The sequence below is a fragment of the Mizuhopecten yessoensis genome, unplaced genomic scaffold, assembly GCF_002113885.1.
Source record: "Mizuhopecten yessoensis strain PY_sf001 unplaced genomic scaffold, ASM211388v2 scaffold6111, whole genome shotgun sequence".
NCBI classification, from domain to species: Eukaryota; Metazoa; Mollusca; class Bivalvia; order Pectinida; family Pectinidae; genus Mizuhopecten; species Mizuhopecten yessoensis.
Genome location: NW_018406385.1, coordinates 433,561 through 448,915, shown reverse-complemented (window position 1 = coordinate 448,915; position 15,355 = coordinate 433,561). Strand labels below are relative to the sequence as shown.

The 15,355-nt window shown below is 36.3% G+C and overlaps 1 protein-coding gene across 1 annotated transcript; it reads left to right on the top strand.

Annotated features, from left to right (window-relative positions):
• Positions 1-2,764: 2,764 nt before the first annotated feature.
• On the top strand, positions 2,765-8,380 carry LOC110451494. Its single transcript, XM_021499539.1, has 3 exons — positions 2,765-3,150; positions 4,363-4,437; positions 7,825-8,380. Exons 1-3 carry the CDS (start codon positions 2,802-2,804, stop codon positions 8,304-8,306), a joined length of 906 nt encoding a protein of 301 aa, XP_021355214.1. The 5' UTR covers positions 2,765-2,801; the 3' UTR covers positions 8,307-8,380.
• The last annotated feature ends 6,975 nt before the right edge of the window (positions 8,381-15,355 follow it).

Genomic DNA, 15,355 nt, shown 5'->3' with positions numbered 1-15,355 from the left:
GTTAGGTCTAACCGTGTATTCTTGTTTGTTTACTTTGGTTCCGGTTGCTGTGTCGTTAGATCTAACCGTGTATTCTTGTTTATTTAATTTTGGTTCCGGTTGCTGTGTCGTTAGGTCTAACCGTGTATTCTTGTTTGTTTACTTTGGTTCCGGTTGCTGTTTTGTTAGGTCTAACCGTGTATTCTTGTTTGTTTACTTTGGTTCCGGTTGCTGTGTCGTTAGATCTAACCGTGTATTCTTGTTTGTTTACTTTGGTTTCGGTTGCTGTGTCGTAAGGTCTAACCTTGTTTTCTTGTTTGTTTACTCTGTTTTTTGGTCTAATCGTATATTCATGTTTGTTTACTTTGGTTTCGGTTCAAAATGTTGTTTCTTGTTTTATAGTTGCGGTTTCTCTGGCAGCCATCCAATGGATCAGATGAGAATAATCCACAGTACATCCAACAGGAGCTGACCAGATTCCAGTCCGAACTTCAGGATATGCGAGTCAAGTACAACAATTTACAGACCAAGTACAGTAGCCAGAATACCGAACTCGCTTATCTACATACCAAGTACAGCAGCCAGAATACCGAACTCGCTTATCTACATACCAAGTACAGCAGCCAGAATACAAAACTAGTGGACCTACAGACCTAGTACAGTAGCCAGAACACCGAGCTCGCAAATCTGCAGACCAAGTTCAACAACTAAAACACCCAACTCAAAAATCTACAGAGTAAGTACATGAACGTTTCCCTTTTGCGTTCCTATAACACTCTATGCCCACAATTACAACGATGAAAGATGTCACAGACTAGGCAAAGTAAATTAAGTAATACTCTCAATTAACACATAGATATTCAATTTATTAACGTGGCAGTCTAGCTCATTTAATATAACATTCTTATACATCATTTCACCGCTATTATATATTGATAAAGGAAAATGTACAGCTAACACGGGATACGAACCTGGAACATCCAAACTCTAGATGGACGCTCTAACCAGTAGAGCTTCCTGGTTACCGCTGAACGACCAGGTTAAGTTCCTCTTCGTCAGAGTCTTTCGACTCCGACGACACACAAGACCCTGTACCACTTCCGTGGGGATCTTTAGTTGGGTGCCAAATATAAAAGAAAATCCAAAAATGCAACGACAAGACTCGGATTCGAACCCAAGACCACCGAATTATAGACCGACCTTCTAACCAAATGAACTAACTGGTCGCCGGCGATTGGCCAACTCCTGCTATGCTGTACCAATTTTGGTTTATGATTTTGCGGTATCAATCAATATATAGCAATATTTGTCTTGAAATATATGAATATTATTAGTTACACGGATTTTTGGCAGGGTATACGGGATGGTATGACCCAACAGGATTTCGTATTTCTTTCGGACTATCGGCCTCAGGAAATACGAAACCCAAAATTAGTACGAATACGAAATCCTGTAGGGTCATACCATCCCGTATACCCTGCCAAAAATCCGTGTAACGAATTTATTACCCCTTTGAGTCTTTTATAATAAAAACAAAGAAAAATAACAGGCACAGTACCTCATTTAGTTTCGTTTTATCAAATTCCTCAAGCTCTTCTTCCTCATGCTTTTCTTTTAAATACGTTCTCAGCATGTTTGCCGCTCGTCTGTTCGACTTTTGTGTGTTATGTGGCACATTGTTAGCCCTTTTGGCGAGTATTTCCTCATCAGTATGCGAAGCGAAACGTTTTGCCATTTTGTAAACAGCGAAGCAGACGACGAATGCGAGTTGTCTCCCGATGCCCGGCCGCAAGATACAAAGACACGTGACCCGTATACCCCTTGTAAAATCACGTGATTCCACCGTATTACCCCTTGTAAAATCACGTGACATGACCGTATACCCCCTGAGATTTTCGTATACCTCCTGAGATTTACGAATGCGGTTTGGTACACTGTAGTTTTTAACCAATCAGATTCCTAGATTTTTCTCAAAGGGGTAATAATGTATATTACATCAAAATATCACACACACACTCTCTCTCTTACTCACAGACATCAAAATATCACACATTCTCCCTCATTCACACATACACAGACATGTATATTACATCAAAATATCACACACACACACTCACACATACACACATATGTATAATACATCAAAATAGCACTCTCTCTTTCTCTCTCAAACATATATTATTAGATAAAAAGCATTTCGTTTGGCTATGTAGCCATCCATTTTATCGCCACAACATATACATAAAGGTACACTTTTGTTTAGCTGATCAAATGCCTATCACTATTGCCTCTGATCGGAAAATATTAAAACAACGACTTTGTTTTTTCCGGATTATAGTTATCACTCTGCATATAATTGGTCATGATGTTTTTAATAAACATTAAATTTGCTAAGACAGTTGACAGCAGTCCAACACATTTGAAACAAAATATTGCTAAATTCCAAGCGACTGTTTGATAGAAATATGCGTTGCATATTAATTCCTTCCAGGTCAATTGTAATTTTATTACCAAATTAAGAAAACTACTATTTTTAATTACCTCTCTTTTCAATTTCAAAATGGGACTCAATGGTACCATTTTTCATTCAGACTTTCAAAACTATCCAAGATGGTTACATGTGTATGTTCTTACAATAAAGGCATTATTTGGATATAAAAGAAGATACTAGTGTTATGCTCCACGTTAAGAATGACCTGTGATGTCATTTTCGGTGTAGAACGAGTCACGATAACATTTAACCTTTTTATATCTTTGTGTCTCAGTCCCTTTTAAACCCAGATCGTGGAAGAGATAACAACAGACACGATTGCCTCTAACAAATGTTGTTTTCTTGTTTTATAGTTTCGCTGTCTCTGGCAGCCATTACCGTCACCAACGGGTCAGACGACAAGCGTATACTCCTCAGTGATCCACAGTATATCCAACAGGAACTGACCAGATTCCAGGCCGAACTTCAGGAGATACAGGTCAAGTACAACACACAGAACACCAAACTAACTAATCTACAGGTAAAGTACAGCAGCCAGAATACACAACTTGCGGACCTAGAGACCAAATACAGCAGCCAGAATACCGAGCTCGCAACCAAGTACAACAGCCTGAATATCGAACTCGCTAATCTACAGATCAAATACAACACCCAAAACTCAGATCTCAAAAATCTACAGAGTAAGTATGATTCCCTTTGGTGTTCATATAATGCTATCGTAATTATCCCACAGACCAACGTTGCAAAAAAACAAGACGTCACTCTAAAAACTCGGAAAAAAAAACAAAAAAAATAATTTTCAGGAAAGGTGGAAGATTACATAATGATGAAAAATGGTGTTACAAAGGAAGTAAAGTCGAATGTGTGGATCAATATCCTTACCTAGGTGTTATTCTAAATTACAACAATAAACTCACTTCTATCCAACGAAAAGCTATGTTTGCATTATTTTCAAAGTGTTCATCATAAAACTTAAATGTAAAAACTATGCTACACCTTTTCGATACATATGTAAGCAGTATCCTTTTTTATGCAAGTGAAATTTGGTGTATGCACAAAGCTCCAGAGATTGAACATGTACAAAAGTGAAGAAATCGGCCAATAACAACATGGTACATCTTGCATTGTGACGATTACCTCTAGTTTGTATGAGAAAAATTAGAATGATGAAATATTGGTTTAAGATCTGAAAATCTGAAAATTGCATCATTTCCACTTTTTATTAAAACGTTGTTGTAAAAATGATTTCAACTGGGCTAAAGCAGTAAGAGATGAATATTGTTTATTGTATAAAAATATCATTGATTTTGGAGAATCATTACAATTTTACCTCACAAAATATATACCAATGAAATATCGCATTTGTTTAACTCGAATCCGTACATCTACACATTCTTTGGCTGTGGAAGTTGGAAGGTATGATAATATACCTAGAGAACGTAGATATTGTAAACAGTGTAACTCCCCCTCTGAAGTAGAGGACGAATTGTCCATTTATTAGTCTGTTTTAAATTCCAAAATCTAAGATCACGTTTTATCAAAAGCTACTATTGGAAAAAAACATCTGTGTTTAAAGTCGTTCAGTTATTGAGTGTCCATAATATTAAAGATTTGTGTCTTCTAGGAAAATTCATCTATGAGGCAAACAAATTAAGGGTATTATAATGGAATATGATTGTCTTCATTCTCTGTATATTGTCCATGATTTGTGTATAATATGTATTGTATACTGATGGGCCAATGGCCTAAAGTTTGAATAAAACTTGAAACTTGAAACTAATCAAGGTAATATTGTCAATAAACACATAGATATTCTTTATATTAACGTTGTATTTTAGCTCATTTAATATTAACTTCTTATACATCATTGCTCCTCTATTATATATTGACAGGTGGCAAAGGAGCTGTTTTTACAAGGTGGGGAAGACGAGACTGTCCTGCCAATATAACAACAAAGGTTTACTCTGGTAAGCATGATTAAATATGTCATTCCCACTGGCCTGAGAAAGGGGAATCTAAACCAAAGGGGAGAAGATTCTAATGTTGCCAAAAACGAGGCTTGTTTGGTGAGTTTATAATCTCCTTCCAAATGTTGAGATTCTCAATCCCACCTCAAGGCGGTGAATTATTTTGTTCTTTTACCCTGCCGACCCTGTCATACACATAATTCAATTTTGACGTTACAGACGCTGATATGAGGAGAGTTTTGTTTACGTGAGTCATACATTTTTTTTCACTGAGGGATTCCCCGTCTCAAACCGAGGGTGAGACAAGTATATATCACAGCCGGAAATGTATATACACCTGTCAAGGGTAAGAGAACTGTTGATATTCTCCAAACATTCGAGATACCTAAGGTATTCATTATTAAAAAATCGACGTGTGTGTTCGTAATGGTTGAATATACCACGAGGATGAGGAATTGTTGCGAATATAATAATAATCGAAGGTCGCTTGCGGCATGAGGTTATTAGTATTCCAAAATTTTCGAATCTCCAGTTTTTCTTTACACCATAATATATACGCTCATATGTAGATTATATCTATTCAATCAAATATGAACACAAATGTTTGTGTCTGCCTCAGTGTCAATACACCTATGATAAGCAAGGTGACCTAGATACAGTTGTGGGATCGCACAACGTTACACGATGTGCGGTGTGCGCACGATGTGTGCACGGTGTGTGAACGGTTTGTGCACGATGGGCGAACGATAAAAAGCTGGACGATCATTGCTTGCGCACATCTGTGCGCACGATGGACGGACGTTGTGCGATAACAATCGTGGTTGGTGTCTTAATAATTAATACGGTTTCGTGTTTAAACATATAAACTTGATGTTTACGTATGTTTCTATATTCTAGCAACATCTATAAACTTATCTTTCTGTCTATACATTCTTATATTTAGAAATTGTGTTTTCTGTGTTTTTAAACAAACTTAATCGACACATGTAAAATTACAACACAATCCCGTATACAGGTAAACATAACCACTTTGTACATGTACCTGGACCGTAGTTTTCTCCCCGCCTGGGGCACTTACGTAACTCGTCGGGTAAGGCCGGGGGTGTGAAAATCCAGGTGAAGGGGAGCTATAGGCAAACGAATGCAAATAACAAATACTATTCATTACGGTCAAACGGTATCGCATATCAGCTCTGTGTGTCAGGCACTGGTCAGGTAAAACTCCGGACACTCATAAAATTGTTATTTACCTGTTCTGTTACCTTGGAGCCAAACCCATTCTTGACAGCCTAACGGTCGCTGTAATACTGTGTAACACGCATTGTGAAATTGTATAATCTTGATTATTGTGATGAGAAATTACAGATATATACACAGTGTACATTATCGCATACAAGCCTTCCGTATTTTTGTCATTCCGTAATTTTGATCTACAAATGATACCAAATCGCACAGTTGTGCGGAGAGAAGCGCACAACGGGGCGAACGATTGCTAAATCGCACAGTTGTGCGCACCATGTGTGGACGATGTGCGGACGGTGTGTGAACGATGTGTATGCACGGTGTGCGCACGCTATTTTTGGTGCGTTGTGCGGTCCCACAACTGTAATATAGCTATATAAACTATGTTGTTCCATTTGAAACTCCTCCAAAAGAAATGTTTTCTGTGTTGAAATGGATGCCTATCAAATTGTATATTAATTATAGAAAGACTGTAATGACCTTAAAATGTGTACAAGGACTTGCTCCTGAATATTTATGTTCTTGTTTTAAACACGACGTGCTGAACAGAATATGTTGTACATTCCTTAGCACAGGACAACCTTCTATTCTAGTCACTTTGTTTTATCAAGTTGTAAGACTTGGAATGCATTTCCAAATGATGTAAGGTCACCACCATCTTTTAACACTTTTAAGCATAGAGCTATAAAGCACTACTGTGTTTCATACTTTTAGATAAAGAAAACAGATTTTTAATTTATGCTATATTAGCAAATATCCTGGTAATTTCTATACTTCGCTTTATTAGCATATATGTATGTAAGGCTCCGGCCATTTAACTATTATCAGACCTTCAAGGCATGAGAGTTATGCTTTCTGTGATATTTGATGTATTGTACATGTACTATATAATTGCATGTAATATTTTCAGCAATCTCATAACTTATATTTTAGATGTAATTAATGTTTAGTTTATATTACTATGTTTTAAGAAATACTATGTAAACACTAGCACATTTTACTAACATAGAGGACCCTGATGGAGATTAGCCTTTGGCTAAATCAGGTTTTTTAATTCTTAATAAATAAAGTTTATTATTATTGTTCTTTTACACGAGCTAACATTTGTCATCTGATTCCCATATTTGTCTTCATTACACTGCAAGATTTTAAATAGAAACAGTTTTGTGTGTCCACTATCAAATCTTCAAATACAAAATGAATTGCCTGTACCCTTTCGACAAAGGAAATATGTCCCGCGACTCGCTTGCCTACATAATAAATGCACGCGCATGGTCCATCATCCAATAATATATACATGGTTATTCACAAATGAAAAGAGTCTTTGCATCGAAAAAGTGTTAAAATTTAAAATATATGTCACTTTAACCCTTGAACAGATATTAATTGAATACTCTGCGCTAATTATTAAGATAAAGAAGATTATATATACCATGCAACGATACATATGTACCTAACTTTTTATAACTTTTTGATTAACTGTAGTGATAGTTTTTCCTTTGAGGTAATGTTGCCAAAGTTCCTGTAGTCATTTTGTTCCTATTTCGAATTAATAGTTTGTGTTTGAATGTTAACGCTATGGTTATGCTTTTCTCTTTAACTTGAAGCATTTCTTTAAGGATCGCCGTACCACTGTCAAAACTGAAATTCGCTTTACGATGTGTTATTGACTCTGAAATGAAAACCATACCTTGCGATACTTTTCTGAAAACTAATAACTTTGACATAAGAACATATCAGCGGCAGTGTTCCGAGTGTTAAAAAACAACGGGATTAAATTACAGCTCGAACCCAATGACCTAAGGTCATCTTACTGTCACTATAACCCTGGACCTTAGATCCCTTTTATGACGCTTTAGCCATCCGACCTACTTGGTCAACAGAAGATCATTACCATAGTAACGAAAAGCCGTATCCAACACAAAATTAGGATGCGATAATTGTTTGCGGTATTCTCTAGTGTTTTGCCTGCAGAGTAAAATGGGTCCTTAAACCCCTTAATACTTGTATGCTTCAGTATCTCGAAACTTGACTTATTTGGATGTTTTCTTTGTCAAATTCAAACACACCTGATACTTTTATCATGTGTAACATCATGAAGACATTATATTACCAAGTTAATAAGTATACACTTGATTATTTTAGGTTATGCTGGTGGGTCGATGTTTACCTCTACTGGAGCCGCAGCGGAATACGTATGTATGCCAAACGACCCTATCTGGGGACCTCACAAGGATCTGGTGTACAACGATGATGTTGGCTTTCTCTACGGGGCAGAGTACAAGGGGCCAAGTGTCCTGTTTGGTATGCCGAATTGGGCAGAGGATGTACCGTGCGCCGTCTGTCTTGGTACACAACACACCGCCTCTCTCATGATTCCGGGTAGGACACAATGCTATCCAGGATGGACGGAAGTATATCAGGGCGACCTAGCGTCTGGTTACCATGGTCACCAGGCAGCCTCACAGTACGTCTGTGTTGATGGGAACGCTCAGGCAGTTCCCGGGGGTGGTACCCATAATGAAGACGGTAAACTGTTCTATGGTGTCAAAACTAAGTGTGGATCACTGCCCTGTCCACCCTATGAAAACGGAAAATTTCTCTCTTGTGTTGTCTGTATGAAGTGAACATACTCTGTTTACTTCTCAGGAAAGTACGAATAAAATTTGATTGACACACACAAAAAATATATATCTTGCTTGTCCCATTGTATTAGTTCAGTTAAGTAGTTTTATTGGAAAAAGGAGCCACTACTTGGAATCAGAGATTGAATTCTGGGTGATTATTTGTAATATATCTATATATAAGAACGGGATATTTTTCGAGATTGGCACCGCCAAAACTCGGAGCTTATGAGAAGACATTATTACTGTACGTAAACTCACGAAAATGAACATAATTTTATGCTCATTTTTTTGCCATTTATACATTATATAGGCTTTCCGACATCTACAAGACATTAGCCAGTCTGACTAACGACATTAGCAGTAAAACACTAAGACGGCAAAATGTGATGATAAGTCTGTCGACATATAACAAACAATCCAACTATTCAATGATTATGTCGATACTGTCACAGTTCATGACAACATTTTTAATATTATATTGACATACCTCTCTTCAAATACGCCACGACACATCTTACTTTTTTACAAGTACCTGTTTCTAAAAGACAACTCATTTGATTAAAATAATGAATTGTGACTCCAAAACCCTTGATTGGTACATCTATGTACGCGCATTAACGTGAGAGGAAAACGCACAGCTAGACTAGGATTCGAACGTGGAACACCCAAAGCCCCGCAGACACACGAGACTCTGTTCCATTTTCGGAGGTATCTTTAGTTGGTTGCCAAATATAACAGAAAATTAAAATTCCACGACCAGAAAGGAATTCGATCCCCAGACCACCGACCACGGACCTTCTAACAAATTGAACTAAATGGTCATCGGCGATTAGCCCAGTCCAGTTATGCTAATTATTTCGGTTAATAATGTTGCAGTTTCAATCAATATATAGCTTTATTATATGACTGGTGCTAATTCCGAGTCCTGATTGGAGAAGTGACGTCACGTGACGAGTCTGTTAATATGTTACAGACCTCGTTCTAGAAATAGAAAAGTGTCACAGACCGCTACTAAAATGGTAATAGATTTACAGACTGGCTGGGAAATTACCTCGGCCTAATTCACAATACTGAATTCAAATACAAATGAATTATCTCTTCAACTTCTGAACTATGTTAATATTGATGATGTCAATTGTTCATATAATATTTACTTGAAATTAAATATCACATGAATTGAATCTGAAATTCAATTTTTGTGTATGTTATTTTGTATTTGAAGTCCTACACTCTGTGATTCCAAAATGGTCCATGCCCCATGTGCTTATGCCATGAAAAAATATTAATCTTATCGTAAAATGTCATATAATAAAACAATTGTGGTCTTCAGTTTCGGTCTATCCCTGATTTACGGACCTGGTCTGAACAATATTCACCTCGGCCTTCGGCCTCTGTGAATATTGTTCAGACCAGGTCCGTAAATCAGGGATAGATCTCACCTGAAGTCCATAATTGTAAAATATTTATCTAGAAATATATTGGAAATAATTGCGAAATGGAAATATGCTCCATAATTTTGCTCAACTAATTCCCTGTGAGTTAAAGCGCTGTTATGAAACAATTTTGGATAGATACTTAATGTGAGGAATGAATCAAGGTCATCTAAATTAAGCTAGGTGTTCTGATGTCATAACCTCCAGAACTAGATAAAATGATTTCTAATTTATCATTGGAGTTTGGTGTCGGATGCTCAGTATTCGTGTTTTATATGTGAAATCGTAATCAATAAAATGAATACATACAAGACTCATGTAGGTCAGTGATCGAGAAAAGAATACAATTGCTGTTACCCACAGCATGTATTGTTAGAGGCGACTAATGTGGGAACCCCCTGCAGAATCTGGGATTTGCTTTTGTGCCCTCCACTTGGGGTACACAAAAAGCGACCAAAATAGTATGCTGCACCCGTTGCAATATTTTGAATATTTATCTTTCTTTCTACTTCTACCTATCTTTTATTTCCTAGCACCTTGCTCGGCAATACCTCACGTTTGGCTTTAATGTTAAACGAGCGCCAAAGTGAGGGAGGCAGTGGGTTCTGTTCCCTGGCCGTAAGTTACTAACATACCAAAGTCCTTACAAATGGTGGTTGGTAATCCCTGTTTAGGGTTAGCGTTATTCAGGGGAATGGAAACAACTGGTTTATCCGTTGTCTGTATAATGTGAACGGGCGGAATTCTGTGATGGGTGCGGTGCATTCGTCATGGTATTTTAGGGGGAAAGCAATTTTAAATCGGCACCAGATCCGCGCTATCACAAGGAGGCTAGAACACCAACATACCATGCCTGCTACACACGTGTAACAACAAAGATGGAGGCACGTCCTTAAATGACATTAGCTGTTGATAGGACATTAAACAAAACAAAACCAAACGAATACCTAGAAATACAATATATTCTTATATGTGTCAATGCTTCCTAAATGTCGGAATATATTGCAGTATGAAAATTACTTTCAGTACCTGTCACATACATGTACATACATACACACTACAATACATCAAAACATCACACGTAATCTCTCACTCATACATACACACTACAATACATCAAAATATCATACGTAATCTCTCACTTATACATACACACTACAATATATCAAAACATCACACGTAATCTCTCACTCATACATACACACTACAATACATCAAAACATCCCTCGTTATCTCTTGCTCATACATACAGACGTATTATACATCAAAACATCACACGTAATCGCTCACTCATACATACACACTACAATACATCAAAATATCATACGAAATCTCTCACTTATACATACACACTACAATACATCAAAACATCACAAGCAATCTCTCACTCATACACACACACGTATTATACATCAAAACGTCACACGTAATCTCTCACTTATACACACACTCTACAATACATCTAAACATCACACGTAATCTCTCCCTCATACATACACACTACAATACATCAAAATATCATACGTAATCTCTCACTTATACATACACACTACAATATATCAAAACATCACACGTAATCTCTCACTCACAAACACACACGTATTATACATCAAAACATCACACATAATCTCTTACTCACACACACACACGTATTATACATCAACACATCACACGTAATCTCTCACTCATACACACACACGTATAATACATCAAAACATCACACGTAATCTCTCACTCCTACATACACACTACAATACATCAAAACATCACAAGCAATCTCTCACTCATACACACACACGTATTATACATCAAAACATCACACGTAATCTCTCACTTATACGCACACACTACAATACATCTAAACATCACACGTAATCTCTCACTCATACACACACACGTATTATACATCAAAACATCACACGTAATCTCTCACTTATACACACACACTACAATACATCTAAACATCACACGTAATCTCTCACTCATACATACACACTCCAATACATCAAAACATCACACGTAATCTCTCACTCACACACACACAATACATACACACTATAATACATCAAAACATCACACGTAATCTCTCACTCACACACACACGTATTATACATCAAAACATCACACGTAATCTATCACTCATACATACACACTACAATACATCAAAACATCCCACGTAATCTCTCACTCATACACACACATGTATGATACATCAATACATCACACGTAATCTCTCACTCATACACACACATGTATGATACATCAATACATCACACGTAATCTCTCACTCATACACACACATGTATGATACATCAATACATCACACGTAATCTCTCACTCATACACACACATGTATGATACATCAATACATCACACGTAATCTCTCACTCATACACACACACACGTATAATACATCAACACATCACACGTAATCTCTCACTCATACACACACATGTATGATACATCAATACATCACACGTAATCTCTCACTCATACACACACATGTATGATACATCAATACATCACACGTAATCTCTCACTCATACACACACATGTATGATACATCAATACATCACACGTAATCTCTCACTCATACACACACATGTATGATACATCAATACATCACACGTAATCTCTCACTCATACACACACACGTATTATACATCAAAACGTCACACGTAATCTCTCACTTATACACACACACTACAATACATCTAAACATCACACGTAATCTCTCACTCCTACATACACACTACAATACATCAAAACATCACACGTAATCTCTTACTCATACATACAGACGTATTATACATCAAAACATCACACGTAATCTCTCACTCATAAACACACACGTATTATACATCAAAACATCACACGTAATCTATCACTCATACATACACACTACAATACATCAAAACATAACACGTAATCTCTTACTCATACATACAGACGTATTATACATCAAAACATCACACGTAATCTATCACTCATACATACACACTACAATACATCAAAACATAACACGTAATCTCTTACTCATACATACAGACGTATTATACATCAAAACATCACACGTAATCTATCACTCATACATACACACTACAATACATCAAAACATAACACGTAATCTCTTACTCATACATACAGACGTATTATACATCAAAACATCACACGTAATCTCTCACTCACACACACACAATACATACACACTATAATACATCAAAACATCACACGTAATCTCTCACTCATAAACACACACGTATTATACATCAAAACATCACACGTAATCTCTCATACACACTACAATACATCAAAACATCACACGTAATCTCTCACTCATAAACACACACGTATTATACATCAAAACATCACACATAATCTCTTACTCACACACACACACTTATTATACATCAAAACATCACACGTAATCGCTCACTCATACATACACACTACAATACATCAAAACATAACACGTAATCTCTTACTCATACATACAGACGTATTATACATCAAAACATCACACGTAATCTATCACTCATACATACACACTACAATACATCAAAACATCACACGTAATCTCTTACTCATACATACAGACGTATTATACATCAAAACATCACACGTAATCTATCACTCATACATACACACTACAATACATCAAAACATAACACGTAATCTCTTACTCATACATACAGACGTATTATACATCAAAACATCACACGTAATCTCTCACTTATACGCACACACTACAATACATCTAAACATCACACGTAATCTCTCACTCATACATGCACACTATAATACATCAAAACATCACACGTAATCTCTCACTCATACATACACACGTATTATACATCAAAACATCCCACGTTATCTCTCACTCATACACACACACGTATAATACATCAAACTCATACATACACACTACAATACATCAAAACATAACACGTAATCTCTTACTCATACATACAGACGTATTATACATCAAAACATCACACGTAATCTCTCACTCATACATACACACGTATTATACATCAAAACATCACACGTTATCTCTCACTCATACACACACACGTATAATACATCAACACATCACACGTTATCTCTCACTCATACACACATATGTATGATACATCAATACATCACACGTAGTCTCTCACTCACACACACACACACGTATAATACATCAATACATCACACGTAATCTCTCACTCATACACACACACACGTATAATACATCAACACATCACACGTAATCTCTCACTCATACACACACATGTATGATACATCAATACATCACACGTAATCTCTCACTCACACACACACGTATTATACATCAAAACATCACACGTAATCTCTCCCTCATACACACACACATATAATACATCAACACATCACACGTTACCTCTCACTCATACACACATATGTATGATACATCAAAACATCACACGTAATCTCTCACTCCCAAACAAACCCGTATTATACATCAAAACATCACACATAATCTCTCACTCACACACACACACGTATTATACATCAACACATCACACGTAATCTCTCACTCATACACACACATGTATGATACATCAATACATCACACGTAATCTCTCACCCACACACACACGTATTATACATCAAAACATCACACGTAATCTCTTACTCACACACACACACGTATTATTCCTCAAAACATCACACGTAATCTCTCACTCACAAACACACACGTATTATACATCAAAACATCACACATAATCACTCTCTCACACACACACACGTATTATACATCAAAACATCACGCGTAATCTCTCACTCACAAACACACACGTATTATACATCAAAACATCACACGTAATCTCTTACTCACACACACACACGTATTATACATCAAAACATCACACATAATCTCTCACTCACACACACACACGTATTATACATCAAAACATCACACGTTATCTCTCACTCATACACACATATGTATGATACATCAAAACATCACACGTAATCTCTCACTCACACACACACATGCCTGCCTGCCCAAATATCCTAATATATAATTTACATTAAGACCTTCATCTGTACATAACTGATTACCCAAACACTTTAAATTATGTCAGTACGTAGATAACTGTCATTGATATTGTCTACCGTATAGGTGAGTAGGTATAGTTCAGAAATGATTTAAGATACTGTTATAAATATTGTATAATAGCAAGAGCAAGTAATAAACCGGAGTCGACTTGACTGCAAAGTCTTTGTGTTTCTTTAGATCGTATTAAAGGCTAGCATTATATCAACATAGATGACAGTGATGTTTAATATCTTAAACTGTAAATAAATAAATAAATAAATTGATAAATAAATAAATAAATAAATAATAAATAAAAAAATAAACAGGTAGATAAATAAATAGACAGCATAACTAAAATTACATTGTACATCAACGAATACAAGGTTGTTAATAATATCTATTATATATACAATGATGACTACGAATTATTAGTTTAGGACAAGCATGCAGACGATATATTTGACAATAAAAAGTCCCAACATTTTTTTGTTTTATTTTTTATTTTTCCCTTATAATATAAGCTCTCTCTCTCTCTCTCTCTCTCTCTC

Excerpts from the sequence above, each read along its gene's own strand:
- LOC110451494 (XM_021499539.1), top strand. The coding sequence starts at position 2,802 with ATGTTGTTTTCTTGTTTTATAGTTTCGCTGTCTCTGGCAGCCATTACC. Across the intron at positions 3,151-4,362 it reads AGATCTCAAAAATCTACAGA|GTGGCAAAGGAGCTGTTTTT; the intron begins GTAAGTATGATT and ends ATATATTGACAG. Across the intron at positions 4,438-7,824 it reads AACAACAAAGGTTTACTCTG|GTTATGCTGGTGGGTCGATG; the intron begins GTAAGCATGATT and ends TGATTATTTTAG.